The sequence below is a fragment of the Spea bombifrons genome, chromosome 4 (assembly GCF_027358695.1).
Source record: "Spea bombifrons isolate aSpeBom1 chromosome 4, aSpeBom1.2.pri, whole genome shotgun sequence".
Lineage (NCBI taxonomy): Eukaryota > Metazoa > Chordata > Amphibia > Anura > Pelobatidae > Spea > Spea bombifrons.
Window position 1 is genome coordinate 77,392,032 of NC_071090.1, and position 17,129 is coordinate 77,409,160.

Here is a 17,129-nt window from a genome sequence, read left to right on the forward strand (position 1 = left end):
ATCTCTACACTAAAGCTAGAATAATCCCTAATTTTATGGCAAAACAGGAGGCTTCATATTTGCAGTTTTAAAGCTAACGCAATAGAACGGAAGCGACGTGAGACCAAGGCCGATAATAAAACGTACGAAAAGTCGATTCCCTGGACCAGTCCGCCGCAGAAAGTATATCTGCAAGGGAACCACCACAGTCTAAAGCCGCAGAAGCTGCAGCACCCCTAACCGAATGGGCACCAAAATTACCATTCACTCCAGCAGCCTGAAGAACCCACCGAATCCAACGGGCCACCGTAGGGACTGAAACCGGTCGGAAAGGACTGACATAAGATATGAACAAAGGACCCCGGACCGAAGAACGTAAACCAGCCGTGGCGGCAAGATAAGCACGGCAACAACGGACGACGCACAGGCGAGGACGTTCAGGAAAAAAGGGATAGGACACAGATGAAGATCTTGATTTAGTCCTACGTGAAAAAGAGGCCACCATGCCCTCGGGTGAAAAAGAGAAAGACTCTGTATTAAAAGCAGTAACATCCGAAACTCCGAAAGGAGATCAGACAAAGTAAGAGAGCCAGCTTAGCCGAAATTTGATGAAGGGACAGAGAATCATTCTCGGGCCAGGATTCGACAAAACGAAGAACCGTAGACACGTCCCAGAAAACGGAATACCTCGTAGATGGAGGACGAGAGACCCGAATGCCGCGCATAAGGCGGCAGAGCATGGGATCCTTACCTATGGCCACACCGGCGACAGGAACATGAGCCGCCGAAATGGCCGAGCGAACCACATTGATAGACCGATAGGACTTACCCATAGAAAAAAGATGGGCCAGGTAGTTCAAGACCATCACCAGAGGCGCTGCAGAGGGATCAAGATGTCGTTCCAGACACCAGCTACACCAGGATTTCCATGCCTGGAGATAAGACCGTCTAGTACCTGGGGCCCATGAGTCCCAGAGTAGGTCACGAGCTTCCGCTGATAAGTCCGACGTATCCCAGGATCCCCGGAAACTGTCTAGGCCACCAGCGACAGCTGATCTAGGAGAACCAACTGGTGAGGATTGCCTTCTGGATCTAATAGGAGATCCGGGACTTGAGGGAGTAATAACGGATCGGCACAGGACATCTCTAACAATAGGGGAAACCATGGCTGAGTCCGCCAAAGGGGGGTAATCAAGAGCACAGAGATCCGATGGTTGCGGACCTGATGAAGGGTCCGCGGGATCATGGAAAACGGAGGGAACGCATACGCCCCTGAGGACGGCCACGTCTGGAGAAACGCATCCACCGCTAGGGACGCAGGATCCGGTAACCAACTGAAGAAATCCTTCACTTGGCAATTGAGACGAGAAGCGAACAGGTCCAATATCAACGGACCCCGAATCAGATCCAGCGCACGGAAAACGACGTGGCGAAGACGTCAATCGCTCGCATCCCGCCAGTGTCTGGAAAACCAATCTGCGACCAGATTGTCTTGACCCGGAATGTACTCTGCCCTGATGGAGAGATGACGATCCAGGCAATACTGGTACAGTTCCGTGGTGAGATCCGACAGCAGCTTCGACCTGGAACCGCCCAGACGATTGATATAACGGACTGCAGACACGTTGTCCATCCAAAGCACCAGGGAACAGTGGGAGACGTCCTTGGTGAAACTGCGGATGGCAAAGGTTCCCGCTATCAATTCTAGGCAATTGATGTGGAAGCCCCGTTCCTCGTCCGTCCACAAACCGCCGGTGGCGGAGTCTTCGCAAACCGCACCCCAACCCAGGAGGGTGGCGTCGGATTCCAGATAAAAATCTGGGGCGTGCCCAAAGATAGCCCGGCCGTTCCATGCCTCCATGTGGTGTAACCACCACCTCAGCTCCAGATGTACCTCGTCTGTAAGACGAATGAGCTGATCGTAGGAAGCCGAGCGACGGAGGCATGTCGTTTTCAAACGCTGCATTGCCCGGTAGTGAAGAGGTCCCGGAAATATGGCCTGGATAGAAGTCGAGAGTTGGCCGATCATGCGGGCCAGATCCCGCAAAGACACGTACGGACGTCGGAGTAACCTCCGGATGTCCCTTTTGATGGCCGAGAGTTTTGTCTGTGGGAGGCGTAATACCGCTTCCACCGAGTCCACCGTAAACCCCAGAAATTGGATCGATTGAGTCGGAGTCAATTGTGACTTCGCCTCGTTGATCACAAAGCCTAAAGATTGAAAAAGGCGAACTGTGAGAAGGGTATCCCGAGATACTGGCTCAGAGGGCCCGCCACGTCCAGCAACTTATCTTGGGCAGAGCGAATACCCTGCTCCAGACCTTTGCGAGGGTCCTTGCCAGACCGCGTCATGAATGTAACGAAGGACGGGTCGAATTCAGGGGTATGACCCACTTTATCTGGAAGCGTAGGACGAGGACATTCGGCACGTAACTTTTGACGGGCATCTTTTTCAAGGGGCCGGCGTAGCCAAAAACGAAGGAACTGTGAAATATGAGCCGCCGGGGCCCACTCCGAAGACCTAGGATGCCGTAGGTTCCGAGGGTCAAACATAGGGAGGCCCGCTGAATCCAGAATTTGTGTTTCCCTCACTAAGGACGGCTGTGGAACAGGGGATGCAGGTCTAGACGCGGCTGAGGGGTACTCGTCCAGCGTCTCGTAATCCTCAACGCCATCATCCCTCTCCAATTGAGAAGAAAGTGGTTCAGCCACTTGTAAAGCGGGAGCCTGGCTCTTTTCAGGGGAGCCTTGCCCTTAATGGATACGTCTCCTTCGGCCCATTGGCGCTTACGAGGACGTTCCTCAGGAGGAGAGTGTTGTGACTCGTCAGAGTCTGAAATGTCCGGCCCTGGAGAGCCAGAGCGTTGAGCCACCCGGGTGGTGGACGGGCGGTCTATGGAGGCCAGTGCAGCCGGGAGAGACTCCAATATGGCTGTCTTGATCCATGCCTGCAAGGCGCTGGGTAAGGGCTGATCAGATTCAGACATTGCTGAAATAGCAGACTCCGTTATTGAGAAACAATCTGTGGTACATAAGAAAAAAAGAACAGTCAGAATCCGATAAAGAACCGGGGGTCACCCGTAAGCACCAAAGGGGGTCACCCAGAGGGCTGGTTTATAGGCCAGAGGCCAAACCCGATTGTCTAGGGGGTCACCCTAGGGGCGCTGTATCCAGACGCGAGGCAGAGAGGAACTCTCGCCAATCACAGGAGTGACGAACTCACAATAAGTAATCAGCCACAAAGGTTTAATCAGGATGTACAATATACAGTACATAAATATATATAAATAGAAATATATATAGTGTTTCATGTGTACTTTTTTTTTTTTTTTTTATGTTTTTAATCGAAAAACATGTTTAGACGACAAGGCCAGTGAGAAAAAACAACATAGATGGAAGCAAACTCCCCAAAAAAACAGAAAAAGCAGTGAAAAACAGTGAAAAACAGTAAAGCAGGCTCCGCGCCGCTTAGTTATGCGGGCCGCGAAGGGAGACAAGCCGCAGGAGGACACACGCGGGGGGGCGAAACTCCTCCGTAACTGCGTAGCAGTACGCAGATACAGAAATAGGCAGTGAACCGCGGTTAAGGCAAATAAAACGCCGCGGACACAGTGAGGAGCCCGCAGAAGACGCTGCGCGCTGCCACAGAGCACGAGGCCCGCGGGAAGGAGGTGAGAAAAAACCGTTATAAGGTAAGGAACACCGTTAGGTAGGGAACCAAAAAAACTGAAATAAACACCAAATAACCGAAAAAGGGGGTAACGGATACAAAACAACAAATTAACGAAAAAACAGCACATGGAAAAAAAGGGCGCGAAAGACTAAATCGCGCAATAAGAACATATAATACATGAAAAAACAAACAAATCAAGAGACAAATAAATGGATAAAAGAACAGTGGGTAAACAAATACCAGCAATACAAAATATGACCGAATAAGTGTACTTAACCCCAAAAAAAGGGAAGCACACTGTAAAAGAGGGTACTCACCTGGAGGTCAGCAGCAAAGAAGAGGAAGTGGTCTACTTTGTGGGCTTTCTTATGACCTCTAACTGTTTCTGATTGGTGCTTTGTTTCAATGTTATTAACCATTTCTTTGCTGCTGGAGGTTTTTGAGTAAAGAAGTTGATGCGAATATGAAGCCTCCTGTCTTGCCATAAAATTGTGGTAGAACAGCTACAGACAAGCAAAAGCTATTCATCAGTATTTTAAAGAGTTAGCACTAGCTAGCTAATCACAGGTTAGCTACCAAATGGCTAATCCATATACCAGTAATTAACATTTTTATAATGTTAAGATAACATTCATATGAGATACCTTGTGCTAATTAATATATCTTTATTATCTCCTCTAGATTGCTTACTTAGTATATTTAATGTTATTTAATTATATCATCTTGGTGAAGATGGAACGGTGGCCTTCATTACAGGAATGGGTTGTCATTTCCTACATCTTAACTCTTGCAGTGGAGAAAGTGAGGGAGGTAAGAAATTATTTTTTAAATGCAAATTTATATGTATTCCGAAACTCATGGTATTTACCAACAGCTGTTTTGCTTCATTTTTATATATTTAAAACATTTTTCAAATGTGTTTAAGGGTATGCATGAAGGTTAATTAGATGAGTGTCTTACACTGGACTGATTGTCTAGAAATGATTGTCAAAGGTACCAGGCTGCCTGGTTTTGGGCCCATGTATGCCTAGGGTCCCTGCTTTCTTTTTGGTGTCCTAGGATTGTACATGAATCTCTTGCTCGGTTACAGAGAAAGACAATCATTTAACTGCAACCCTTGCCGAAGTGGCTCTAAAATTAAATCCCTATCCCTACCTATGTGACCTATGTGACCATGTAGAAAATTAGTACCAGTCATAAATGCTGTGTGAGATAATTCCTATAGGGATATGGGCATTTCTAAGAGTGGTAAAGAGTTATATAATACAATCTAATAAACTAAAATTACTCTAATTTCAAAGGATTAAAAGTGAGGCTCCACCAAATAACACTGGGGATTTTTCACTAGATGGTAATCTCTTATATGTTGTGAATGATCCAGCAGACAATAAAATTATAATTTCCAGTGTTTTCAAAAAGACCAGGTGTAATCATCTTATATAAAGCTTATGTACCATATTCACCAATTGTCATTGTTGCGTCATAATCTAAAATACATAAATTCTACACAAATTGGTGAAATGCTTTTTATTGCATCTTTACTCCAGTTTTACACTGGGGAAATTATGTTGTTTTCACCTATGTCTAAACTCTTTGTAGACTGTAAGCCTATTATTTAGCATTTGGCACCCAGGGCGGATTCTATATTTGGACCTCCCCCACACAATTAAATACCCTATTGGCTCGGATATAGGCCGCCCCCGTATATAGGCCGCACCCTAAAAGTTTGGTGCTTTTTTAAAGAAAAAGTTTTTTTCTTTAAAAAAGCACCAAAAAAACATGCTGCCACTCTGTCCCCCCCCGAGATATGCTGCCACTCTCCCCCCCCGAGATATGCTGCCACTGTCCTCCCCCCGAGATATGCTGCCACTGCCCCCCCGAGATATGCTGCCACTGTCCTCCTCCTCCCCCCCCGAGATATGCTGCCACTGTCCTCCTCCTCCTCCTCCCCCCCCGAGATATGCTGCCACTGCCCCCCCCCTCTCCGAGATATGCTGCCGATATGCAGCGGATGTGCCGGCACCGGAAGTTGTATACGCGTATTGCGTAGATGTCCCCCGCCGGCCCCGCAAGACACCCGGAAGTCTGCTCTGGTAAGTCTTGGGGGCAGAGGTAAAACGCATCGTGCGGACGGTCACCGGCTGCAGCAATGCAGGTAAACAACCTCCGCTGCCGGGACATCTGCACGATGTGCTTTAACAATCTCCCTTGCTGGGACTCCCCCCGTGGGAATTCCCGGCAAGGGAGATTGTTAAAGCACATCGTGCAGATGTGCCGGCAGCGGAGGCTGTTTACCCGCATCGCCGCAGCCGGTGACCATCCGCACGATGCGCTTAGACAACCTCCCGTGCCAGCACCCCCCCGTGGGAAGTGCTGGCAGGGGAGGCTGTCTGAGCACATCCGAGAGTAGGATACAGGTCCCCTGCACCGCTGCAGGGGATCTGTATCCTAACCCCGCTGCCTGCCCGGCACCCAGGACTGCATGTCCCGGGCGTCGGGCGCTAGACCCCGAATATAGGCCGCACCCCCACTTTAAAGACTTAAAGTGGGGGAAAAAAGTGCGGCCTATATTCGAGCCAATACGGTATATAAAAACGGCTCCCAAACAGATTTTCAATGCCATCTTCGTCCCCAAACAGCTTGTCAGTGCCATCTTTGCCCCCAAACAGCTTGCTTGCCCCATGTTTGTCCCAAACAACCGGTCAATGCCCCAAACAGCTTATCTGTGCCATATCTGACACACATTTTACACACTCTCACACTTACATACATACACACTCATTCTACAAACTCCTGCTAAAACACAGATTTATACATACACACTCATGCTACCACACACAGGCTTACAAATACACGCTCATGCTAATACACACAGACTTACAAATACATATTCCTGGTAACACAAACACTCATAATAACACACATTTACAGACTTCCTCTCTAACTCCCTTATCAACTCTCTCACTCTCTCCTTCCTTGTCTGCCTGTCTCCCTCCTTCACTTACTCTCCTTCTCACTTACCATTTCTCTTACCATTACCCATAATGGTATATCATTATTATTATTATTATTATTTTTATTATTATGATCATTATTTTATGTTTATCTAAATATCTTCCTGTGTGTAGATCCTGATGTCAGAGCCAGGAAAGCTAAGCCAGAAAGTGAAGGTGTGGTTACAGGAATATTGGAACATCACTGATCTTGTGGCCATTTCAGTGTTCATAATTGGAGCAATTCTTCGACTACAAAACCAACCTTACATGGGATATGGCAGAGTCATTTACTGTGTAGATATAATCTTCTGGTATATTCGAGTTCTGGATATCTTTGGAGTCAACAAATACCTAGGACCCTATGTCATGATGATAGGAAAAATGGTAAGTAGATGTAGCTAATAATACAAGTAAAGGTTGCAGTGTGCATTTTTATTACAATTTAAAACTTCAATAATTATATTAAGATGTCTTTTTACTAAGCCGCTGGTAGGCACTATTACAAGGTGCCCTATACAAAACACTTAAAGGGAAAAATATATTTTTCTTGTTGATGCAAAATGAAATTAATCCAGGTTTTTGTCAATGCTAACCTACAGTACTACATACAGAACTGTATTGAATATATTGAATATATTCCCACAAGCAGTATTGCCTAGTAGACTGGACTAAGAAAAAGACAGCTAGAACTCATTTGTTGAATTATACTAAAACTAGAACTGTTTTAGAACTGTAAACAATACAATTCCTTGAAACCTTAATTGTAATTGGTAATAAAAAAGGTGGGAAGTATGATCATTAGTATATTCAATACAGGATTCAAGGTCTTGATTGATAGATGGGTAGAGCAAAAGTACATGGGTAAGCAGAAAGTAGCTGGAAAAAAAAACAAGCAGTGATTGAGACAGACTGCAATAGTCAATCATGTTAAAGGGAACAACCTAATGTATAAATTGTGTTTTTTGTTATTTGTTTTTGTTTGTTTTAAGTAAATCTGTGACTGTTTTGTTGTTGTTTTGCAGATGATTGATATGCTGTATTTTGTGGTCATCATGTTGGTGGTGTTGATGAGTTTTGGAGTAGCACGACAGGCTATTCTGCACCCAGAAGAGGAACCATCTTGGAGACTTGCTCGCAACATCTTTTACATGCCTTATTGGATGATCTATGGAGAAGTGTTTGCAGACCAGATAGACCGTAAGACTAGAATTCATAGTAAGCTTCTGTTTCTTGTTTCCAAGGCAGATGATCAGTCCAAATTAGCAAATCTCTCTACCCGGCATCCCCTTAACCCCTGCACACAACACTATCCGTCAGCCCCTCTCCTCACCACACATAACACTATTCAGCAACCCTTCATTTCCCCCCACACCGCTATCCAGCAGCCCCTCTGTCCCATTCATAACATTATCCCCTTTAACCTAGCACACAACAATATCTGACAGCCCTTCACACAACACTGACCTCCAGAGCCTTGTTAGTGCAAATTCTTGGTCACACTTGTCAGTGCACACAGTGAAAGCCCAATCATGCTGTGCTCTTTACTTTAAATCCCTGCCAGCTTGACTATTTCCATGGCGTCAGTGTTTTGTGATTCATTAAACAAGAGCTGGAAATAAAAAAAAATACAGCATCCTAACAAGGGATTGTTAAAAATGAAAATCATGGTGTTAAAGGGAACGTACACTGAATGATAAGGAACTGTTTGTATCATACATGACTTGTTTAACATTATCTTGTGCTTACCCCACACTTTAACCAGCCACTCATTATATTCTCATGATTCAATATGTTTATTATTCATGTAATATCCATGATATTTAAGGATTGTAACAAGTTTTATATTTTGATGTAGAGTAGCTACTTACAAATACAGAAATGTTTCCAATTTTAATTAGTCTTGTGTTTTCATCAGCTAGATATCTACATGAAGATTTTTGCAGACAACCTTACTGTATACATTAACTGAAACGAGAACAATTTTAGATTTAATCAGTTGACTCATATGAAGCATTGCATAAAATATATCCTACCAAACCACTTTGCGGTTTTGCAGTATTGTTTATTGAGGATTAGGAGATACTTCATTAAGGTTACAAATGATACAATGACAATGTGGAGGTGTGTATCAATTCGGTTACCTATTCACTAAACCACTTGATCGAATGTATATGTGGCGATAAAGGTATGTGAGAGGTGCCATTGGGCACCAGCCCATAGGCCAGTTACTCCGTGTACCATGATTGCAAGTCCAGCTGGGCCTGTTCTACAGTTTTCCGTGTGCCATCATCTTTAGAACTTGACCATTCAGTACATCGACTATTCTCGTTGTTCCTGCTGTATAGACTCAAACTTTTATCAGTACCTGATTTCATCTAAGATTCGGGGTAACCATATGCATGTTTAAATTCCCTCAATGTGTTCTTTGCTACCATGTCTGCTAGGAGGCTGTTCCACCCTCTCAGTAAAGTGAAACTTCCTTACATTTCATCTAAGTTGAACAACTAAAAAGAGTTGTCCTTATTAACAACATTCTGAAGATTTTTACATACTTTGTTACCCCACAGAAACGATTATGTATATGCACATTTTTGGTCATATGCAACCAAAAATGTTAGCAGATTCAAATTGATCATCTGCCAGTGTAATATCATGGTTGTTTTCCTTATTGACAAAAATGGAAAACAAACAAGTGGAAATATTATAATGTTGTACACTTTAACATAAATATATATATTAATATTAACTAGTGTGAGCACAGTTGATGTGTGTTTACTTCAAAACCTGAATAAACACCGTTTTTCGTGTTGTCATATGTTACAACGTGGGGCAGATCAGTTTTTTTTATTGGTATTAACCTGAAATAATCTATTATAACTCTATTATAAAAAATCTTGGAAATACATTAATAACATAAAATACAGCCCATTGTGTCCAACATATATTTCTCTCTACAATGTAACATTTTCTCATGTTCCGTTGACTTTACTTATTGCATGTTTCTTCATTTCTAACACTGCTTTCTTTTCGTCTTTTCTATACTACATTTTTCATTGATCAGTATACGCAATGGAGATTAATCGTAAGTTTTCTTAACAATTCCTCCTAACCAAATTCATATCTCATGTGCCGCTCCATGTTCCTGGGGCCAATCGTAAAGCATGATTTAATTGTGTAACTTGTAAAAATAGATAATAGTTTCTAATAAAATAATAACAGTAAAGGTTAACATGAACCAAAAATTGGCACATGAATTAATTAAACATAAATGGCAGGTTTAGTAGAACAGGAACAAATGTGATTATCATACTGTATGATGACTGGTTTATGCATAGAATTAAGTTAAAAGTTCTAGCCCTATCAAACTAAGTGTTAAGATAAAAACAATATATAAATATATAATATATAATATATTAGAAGGTTAACTAAGAATTAAGGCATGTAATAACATTTACATGATTTCATTTTGTATATTGATTAATTCAAACATAGGCACTATCACCAGGGACCCAGTAAAGAGCTAGAAAGCGTATGAACAATTATATACAATATGGGGGTCTATTCACTAAAGAGAGAGTTTGCGGGAAATTTGTGGTTTCAACTTCCTTCACTATTCATAATGAAGGGCCAATACTGGCAATTTTCTTAAACAAGAAGGGCTGAGCTGGCCTTGTATAATGCATAATTCAATGGGAAAGGAGACTGACAAAATCTCGCTGATTTATAGATACATTATACATGACCAGCCATGCACTTCCTGCAGCAGAAGCTGGGGATGGTCCTATATAATGTAAAGTCAAGGAGCTGAAACAACTCCTGCAAACTCTCTCTCCCCCATTGTCTATATCACTTCATACAGAATACCGTACATATGAAATGTTAATATATATTTATTTTATTTTATGGCAGCACCCTGTGGTGATAATCTGTACGATGAGGATGGGAAACGTCTCCCACCATGTATTCCCGGGGCTTGGTTAACACCAGCAATAATGGCTTGTTATCTCTTGGTGGCAAATATTCTCTTGGTGAACCTACTAATTGCAGTGTTCAAGTAAGTTTCTGATAGACATAAACTCTGTAGACACAATGTACCGCTTTAAAGGCGAAGCGTATCACATGAAATGCACCATCTGGTTCCACTTAGCAGTAATGTTATTGCTAAATATTTGGTTTATTTAGTGTACACGTGTCTTGTTTAATATGTTCCTATTCACGCCGTGCCAAAGTCATGAAGTTTTTGTCATTGACTAGAAACAAGGATTTGCATGGACATTAGACACAACAGGAGAACAACAACTTGGGGAGATGCCAGTGCATTTTGTTACCCATTGTTTTAGAGAGAATCCAAAGATTTGACACTTTTATGGTAAACTTGTGCCAGATCGATGTTTAGTGAAGAAAAAAATGGTTAATTTAAACTCTGAACTTTGTTGCCATCAGCAGGGATTTTTTGGTCAGGGGATTTTGGTCTCCAGATAGGAACGGAAGTAGTCATAGAAATCTAGTGGGGAAGCAAGGAAATCTAGATCTATTTTGGCAGAGATTTATATTTTGTTGCCACTTCAGGCATAATATTTGAGATATATTTAAAGACAAAAGTTGGGTATTTTTAATAACATTTCAGAGTACATTTTAAAGAAAGTCAATTTTTATTAAGCAAGCAGCCTTTCTATATTTTAGTTAATATTGCTATAGATTGGGAATATAATTCCAGGCAAGGTAATCCTTCCGGTGGGATAATTCCCATACATTTGTTTCCAAACTAGTGTCATCTGTTAAACTAACAATATTTCCTAGAATTTTCTTGCCAATTTCCAGAAAACAGATACTTGGTGTTTAAGAAAAAACAGATGGTAATGTAAGATTATTTAGAAAGCGATATATGGCCAAGCTAAGCTTAATACTAGTGAAATCATATTAAGGAGAAGGAAAAACATGTGTGGAATTCTGCCATCTGCTGTCTGCTTGAAAGGAGCATTCACGACGATGGTGAAGAATTATTTAAATGTATGTATGTGTATATATACTGTCTCTATCTATCTCACCCGTTGTCTCTATAAATCCAATTGTTATGTTACATACTACTTGTTGTGTCCTATTGTACAGCGCTACGGAATTTGATGGCGCTATATAAAACAATAAATAATAATAATATTACTTAAAAAAAATAACTTTAGTAATAAACTATGCATTTAAGAATAATTAATCCAGTACTTAATTCTGTAAGATAATATGAATTCCTTACCTGAAAAAAATATCTGATTTACGTCCTTTTTAAAGATATTTATACCTTCATTTAGTTGGGGCAAATTGTGCCCAAGGTGGTAGATAAAATAGAGCAGCCTCCCATCAGGAGTAGAAGAGGCTAATACAGTGAAGGAATTTAAATATGCATGAAAGGCATACAGCTATTCTGAATCCAGGAGAAGACCAATAACTTTTTGTGGTTACTTCTGTATTATTTAGGAGAATCATTTCTACAAAAAGTAGCATCAATGTGACTTTTGTAGGTTTGCTAACAAATTACATTACATTTATGTATAAAGTGCCGGCCGATTCCGCAGCGCTGTAACATTCATTAGAACAATTTATAAACACAAACACATACAATAACAAACTGGTGCAAAGGAGAAGAGGGCCCAGCTCTTGCGAGCTTACAAATGGTTAAAAGCAAATTAGCTGTGGAGATAGATCTGCAGACCACCCAAAATGCTTAGCTGGGCCAGCTTTCACAATCTATGTGATCACATTAACAGCCATAGCTTCCCTAAAGCATTGTCTTTAAGAATGTTTCTTTGGGGAACCAAGCATTCAAGGGACATAAAAGCATATCTGCCCTAAAAGGTGCAGGTTGGACAGCTAGAGAAGTTTACCCTGATAATTCTAATGATAGATATACAGTATATATATATTGCATGTAATGTATAATACATGAGTCCATACATTTTTGTACTATGACTGATCATTTTTCCTGTGTCAATATATTTCTCTCTAACAGCAACACATTTTTTGAAGTAAAGTCAATTTCAAACCAGGTGTGGAAGTTCCAGCGCTATCAGCTCATTATGACTTTTCATGATCGGCCGGTTTTGCCCCCACCTATGATAATCTTCAGCCACCTCTACATTTTTCTGAAGCGCATTTGTTGTCGTTGCAAGAAGATCCAGGAAGGGGAACTGGATGAACGTGACAGAGGGCTGAGTAAGTGATTTTTGGTAGAAGAGTTAACCAAAGAGTCATGTTTTTAAGAGATCCACAGGAGCTTTTGGTAAGTGTCTTAAATATACTTTTTCAATTTTACACAGAGCTATTCCTAAATGATGAAGAGCTGAAGAAATTGTACGAGTTTGAAGAACAATGTGTGGAGGAGTATTTCCAAGAGAAAGAAGATGAACAGCAGTCTTCCAACGATGAACGAATTCGGGTTACCTCTGAAAGGTACACAGATTTGATGAAATAATAATTATTATTATAATCGATTATTATCCCTGTCTTTGTTACTGGCATATTATTGAAAGGCTATTGTTTCCTTTGTAGTGTTTATGGCTTAGTCCTCTTCACTTCATCTCTTTTAAGATCTAATTCATCTTATGTTTCAAATGACTTAACATGATGGAAGTGCTCTATTGACATGCAAGAATTCAATAGCGTTAAAAGGTATAAATATAGAAAATGTAACACATAAATTTGCCTATGCAGTATAAAAGCTAAATATGATTTTTTCATAGTGGATTATTTTGAAACACAGTTATTATTTTGTGGTCTATCGTTAGACAATGCAACAGTGATTTCTTACCTTGCTCTCTTCATTCATAGTATTGAATCATATATTTCATTTTACAGAGTTGAGAATATGTCCATGAGACTGGAAGAAGTCAACGAGAGGGAGCATTTTATGAAAGCCTCTCTACAGACTGTAGACCTTCGGCTTTCTCAACTGGAAGAATTGTCGGGTAGAATGGTGAATGCTCTGGAAAAACTTGTGGGGATTGACAAATCTGAGCTGATCCATGTGCGTTCACGTGCTTCGTCTGACTGTGATGCGGCCTACCTTCTCAGACAAGGCAGTATAAACAGCTCTGATGGTAACAGTATATACAAATATCATGTGGAAGCAGATGAACTAACGTGTGATGATAGCACAGGCTCCATTTCACCGGCTTTGAGGATACGTAGAAAAGCCTATTCCTTTGGCATGAAGACTGACAAAGGTGAAGAAGACCAGAGGACACAGTTGGTTCCTCGGCAGGCAAGTCTTCGTTATGCTTCAAGCTCTAATGCTGTTGCAACAAAGGACATCAATAAAGTAACCTTGGGGATTGTTTCTCAGGCTACTAGACCTATCTCTTGCATGGATATTTGGACTCCAGATGGTAATAAGCAGCATATAAACAATGAATGCGTAAGCTGCGATAATTTAAAGCAGACGGATGTGATTATGAATGGACAATCGGTAGCAGGAATGACTACTAGTAGCACTGGATTTAACAACTCCCATTTAACAGTTGAAAGGACAAAGTTGGAAGCTACAATATCTTTCCCTTTGGAAAAGTCTAAAGCTATGCGATATTACCCAGGTGAATCATTTAATACTTGTCAAACAACCATGACTAAATCTAGAAGTTTTATATTTACGCAAGGTGGAAAACTGGTTGGTGGGGTCAACAACTGGACAGCAGAATATAGCACAATCATGGATCAGATGAGTCCCACTGCAATGGAAGACTGGACAAGTCTGCAGAATTATCAAGCAGATGTTTCTCATAAGCAGAGTCCAGAGTTTTCAAATGTGGTATCGGACGCCGAGCTCCAAGGTGAACTGAAGCCTTTGTTAACAGACACAGAAGATGATAGTGACGTTGGAGAAATAGGAAACAGTGCCTCTTACCCATGTTCACCTTTCACCGAAAGGACAGACACGGAAAATCTGCTTTCTGTGAAACCCGATAGGACTTATGGATTTGCATCTCCAAGATCAAAGAGTTTACATAGTCATTCAAAAAAATCTCGTTCCATAATGGATAAATTGGAGAGACCGGGCCACGCAAGTAGCGTAATGAACATTGTAGTGGCATGTGGAAGTGCAGTAGAGGACACACAAAATAAACAAGAAAATGCCTCCACAGAAACAGAGTGTTAATAGGAAAATACATTTCTTATCACTATCAATAATATATATAGGGGTAATAAAGAATACTGAATTAAACCACCATATTGTTTTTCCACATTATTTTCCCGCACAGTACAGTTATATGTATGGTATGCTACCAAATATATATTTGCATCAAGGAGGTTGAACAGCCTTCTATGCACCTAGAATCCCATGCATTCTGGCATTATATACATGTGGCATAATTGATCACTATTACCAATTATGATGTTCACCACCTGTGTGCATGCACCAGTAAGAGCACACGCTGAGCCCACACACTTAAAGGGAGTGGGACATCAAAATGTCTGCTCTGCCACACATACATCTGTGCTAACAAAATGTCCGACTCTATGCATTATATACCCTTTTCCAGATATATGTTGGTGGCTGCTTTATTTTAAAGGCCTGATTATGTAATTAAATCACAAGAGAAGCATATTCAAATCTCCAGAATAATTACAAAACTGGTTTCTTTACCTTACTCTAGTATTGTACCCTCCATGATCTAAATAGGCATGCAACTGACTTCACAAAGTTACTTGACAAAAGAAGTGTCGGTCGTAGACAAGAAAACACTGCCTTAATCATTTAGGTAGGATGACCAATGTGCTTTCAGTGAGTTGGCATATATGATAATGAAAATACAACACGTTATTGTATAACATTTGACATCACAAAGTACAATATTTGCATCATGATGGCATCAAAATAATAACAAATGACAACTGAAACATGTTTATCTTGGTAAAAGAAAAGTCTTCATGTATTTGTTTAAATTATAATTTCTGTGTTTGAAATCTCTGTTCATAAATTTGATGCTGTTAATATTGTATAATGTTTTGGGAACCTCAAACCGTACTGTTTGGCCAAAAGATGCTGTTATGGTAATGAAAGATGCCTTTAGGTCTAAGAGTACATTCCACTGAAAAATTACTTTTTGATTTTTGATTGTTTTGATGCACCAACCACATGACAAAATGTTTAACCCTGTAATAAGTATACTGTATTTGAACAATTTTCAGGTCAATAAAATGATTGTCTGTTCAAATAACTTTTCTTGGTCGTTCCTCTTCGTGGACAGTTTTCTCAAGAAAATATGTTTTATTGTTTTTTTTTTTGTTTTGTTAAATTTAAATATTCTTTATTTATTTTGCCATGTATAAATGAAAACAAAAAAATAATGAAGACAAATATATGCATAAATTCCATAACCATATAACATGACCAAATGTTATATATGGATATAGATACCGCATATATATAAGACAAATACAATATAGCACCTAAAACAAAAGGGAGGGAAAGGAAGAGAAAAGAGGATAGGAGGAATCTCGCAGCATTTTCACTTTATGGCTCAGGGCCTAATTGAAAAGAATGGTCTACTTTTTTGCCCACTTATCCCAGATACAAAATAATTTTGGATCTCTCTCCATTCTAATTTGTAATGTAATCTGATTTTTGACTTGCTCCCAGGGTAAAGTGGCCAGATTTTTCCAATTTATACATTATAGAAGTTGATATTTGAGATTACAAATTGCACTCATGTAGGCCCAGTGGTTGGGTCACGAAGGTTGGAGAAATCGAAGTTCATAGTACCAGAAAGCAGTCCAAAAGCAAAACCAATAAATAGGAGAGGCAGTCAGTGCTGGCACAGTCTAGATGGATCAAAGTATGAACTGAGAAACTTTTCACCCAAGAGCAGAGACTCATATAACGGCATTGTGATACTCCTATAAAATGTGTATATAGAGAGGTCTCGTGCGTATGCAAGAAAAATACAACATTTTGTAAAAAATAGACTATGGCTATGGGGGCGTGATTACTTGAGATGCACTTGGTAGTGAAGTAGATCAGAAATAACATGTAATTGTCTACAATGACAATTCAGGAGAGCCACATTACATATTGAAGGGACAGGTAAGCTAACATTTGCCACCATCAGAGCCGGCCTTAAGTGTTCTGGCGCCCTGTGCGGACTACTCCTCTGGCGCCCCCATCCCAAAAAAATAGAAAGGAAAAAAATCTCCCCCCTCTGCCCCTTCTCACTGCCTTCCCCCCTCTGCCCCTTCTCACTGCCTTCCCCCCTCTGCCCCTTGTCACTATCTACCCCCCCTGCCCCTTCTCATTATCGACCCCCTCTCCCTATCCTTACTTACCTTTTTACCGGAGTCCTGCGGTGGGAGCGAGAGGCGTCCGTCTCCCTGCTCTGCCGCGGTGCGCGCTTCACAGCGTGAAACGCCGGCACCGCGATGGAGTCACGGAGAGTGAGGGGCGCAGAACGGTCGCTGAAAACTTCGGCGCCCCTGCCCGGGACTTAAATTAAAGC

The 17,129-nt window shown here is 41.2% G+C and overlaps 1 protein-coding gene across 1 annotated transcript in view; it reads left to right on the forward strand.

Moving 5' to 3' along the window:
• TRPM1 (transient receptor potential cation channel subfamily M member 1) overlaps positions 1-14,853 on the forward strand; it is a gene marked incomplete at its 5' end in the record, with an annotated part of 41,056 nt that extends 26,203 nt beyond the window's left edge. The window contains 7 exons of the mRNA XM_053463009.1: positions 4,334-4,462; positions 6,781-7,032; positions 7,671-7,845; positions 10,558-10,702; positions 12,650-12,852; positions 12,957-13,089; positions 13,495-14,853. Of these exons, the coding sequence (XP_053318984.1) occupies positions 4,334-4,462; positions 6,781-7,032; positions 7,671-7,845; positions 10,558-10,702; positions 12,650-12,852; positions 12,957-13,089; positions 13,495-14,791 (2,334 nt within the window). The remainder of the gene's footprint in view (positions 1-4,333; positions 4,463-6,780; positions 7,033-7,670; positions 7,846-10,557; positions 10,703-12,649; positions 12,853-12,956; positions 13,090-13,494) is intronic.
• Between the last annotated feature and the right edge of the window lie 2,276 nt (positions 14,854-17,129).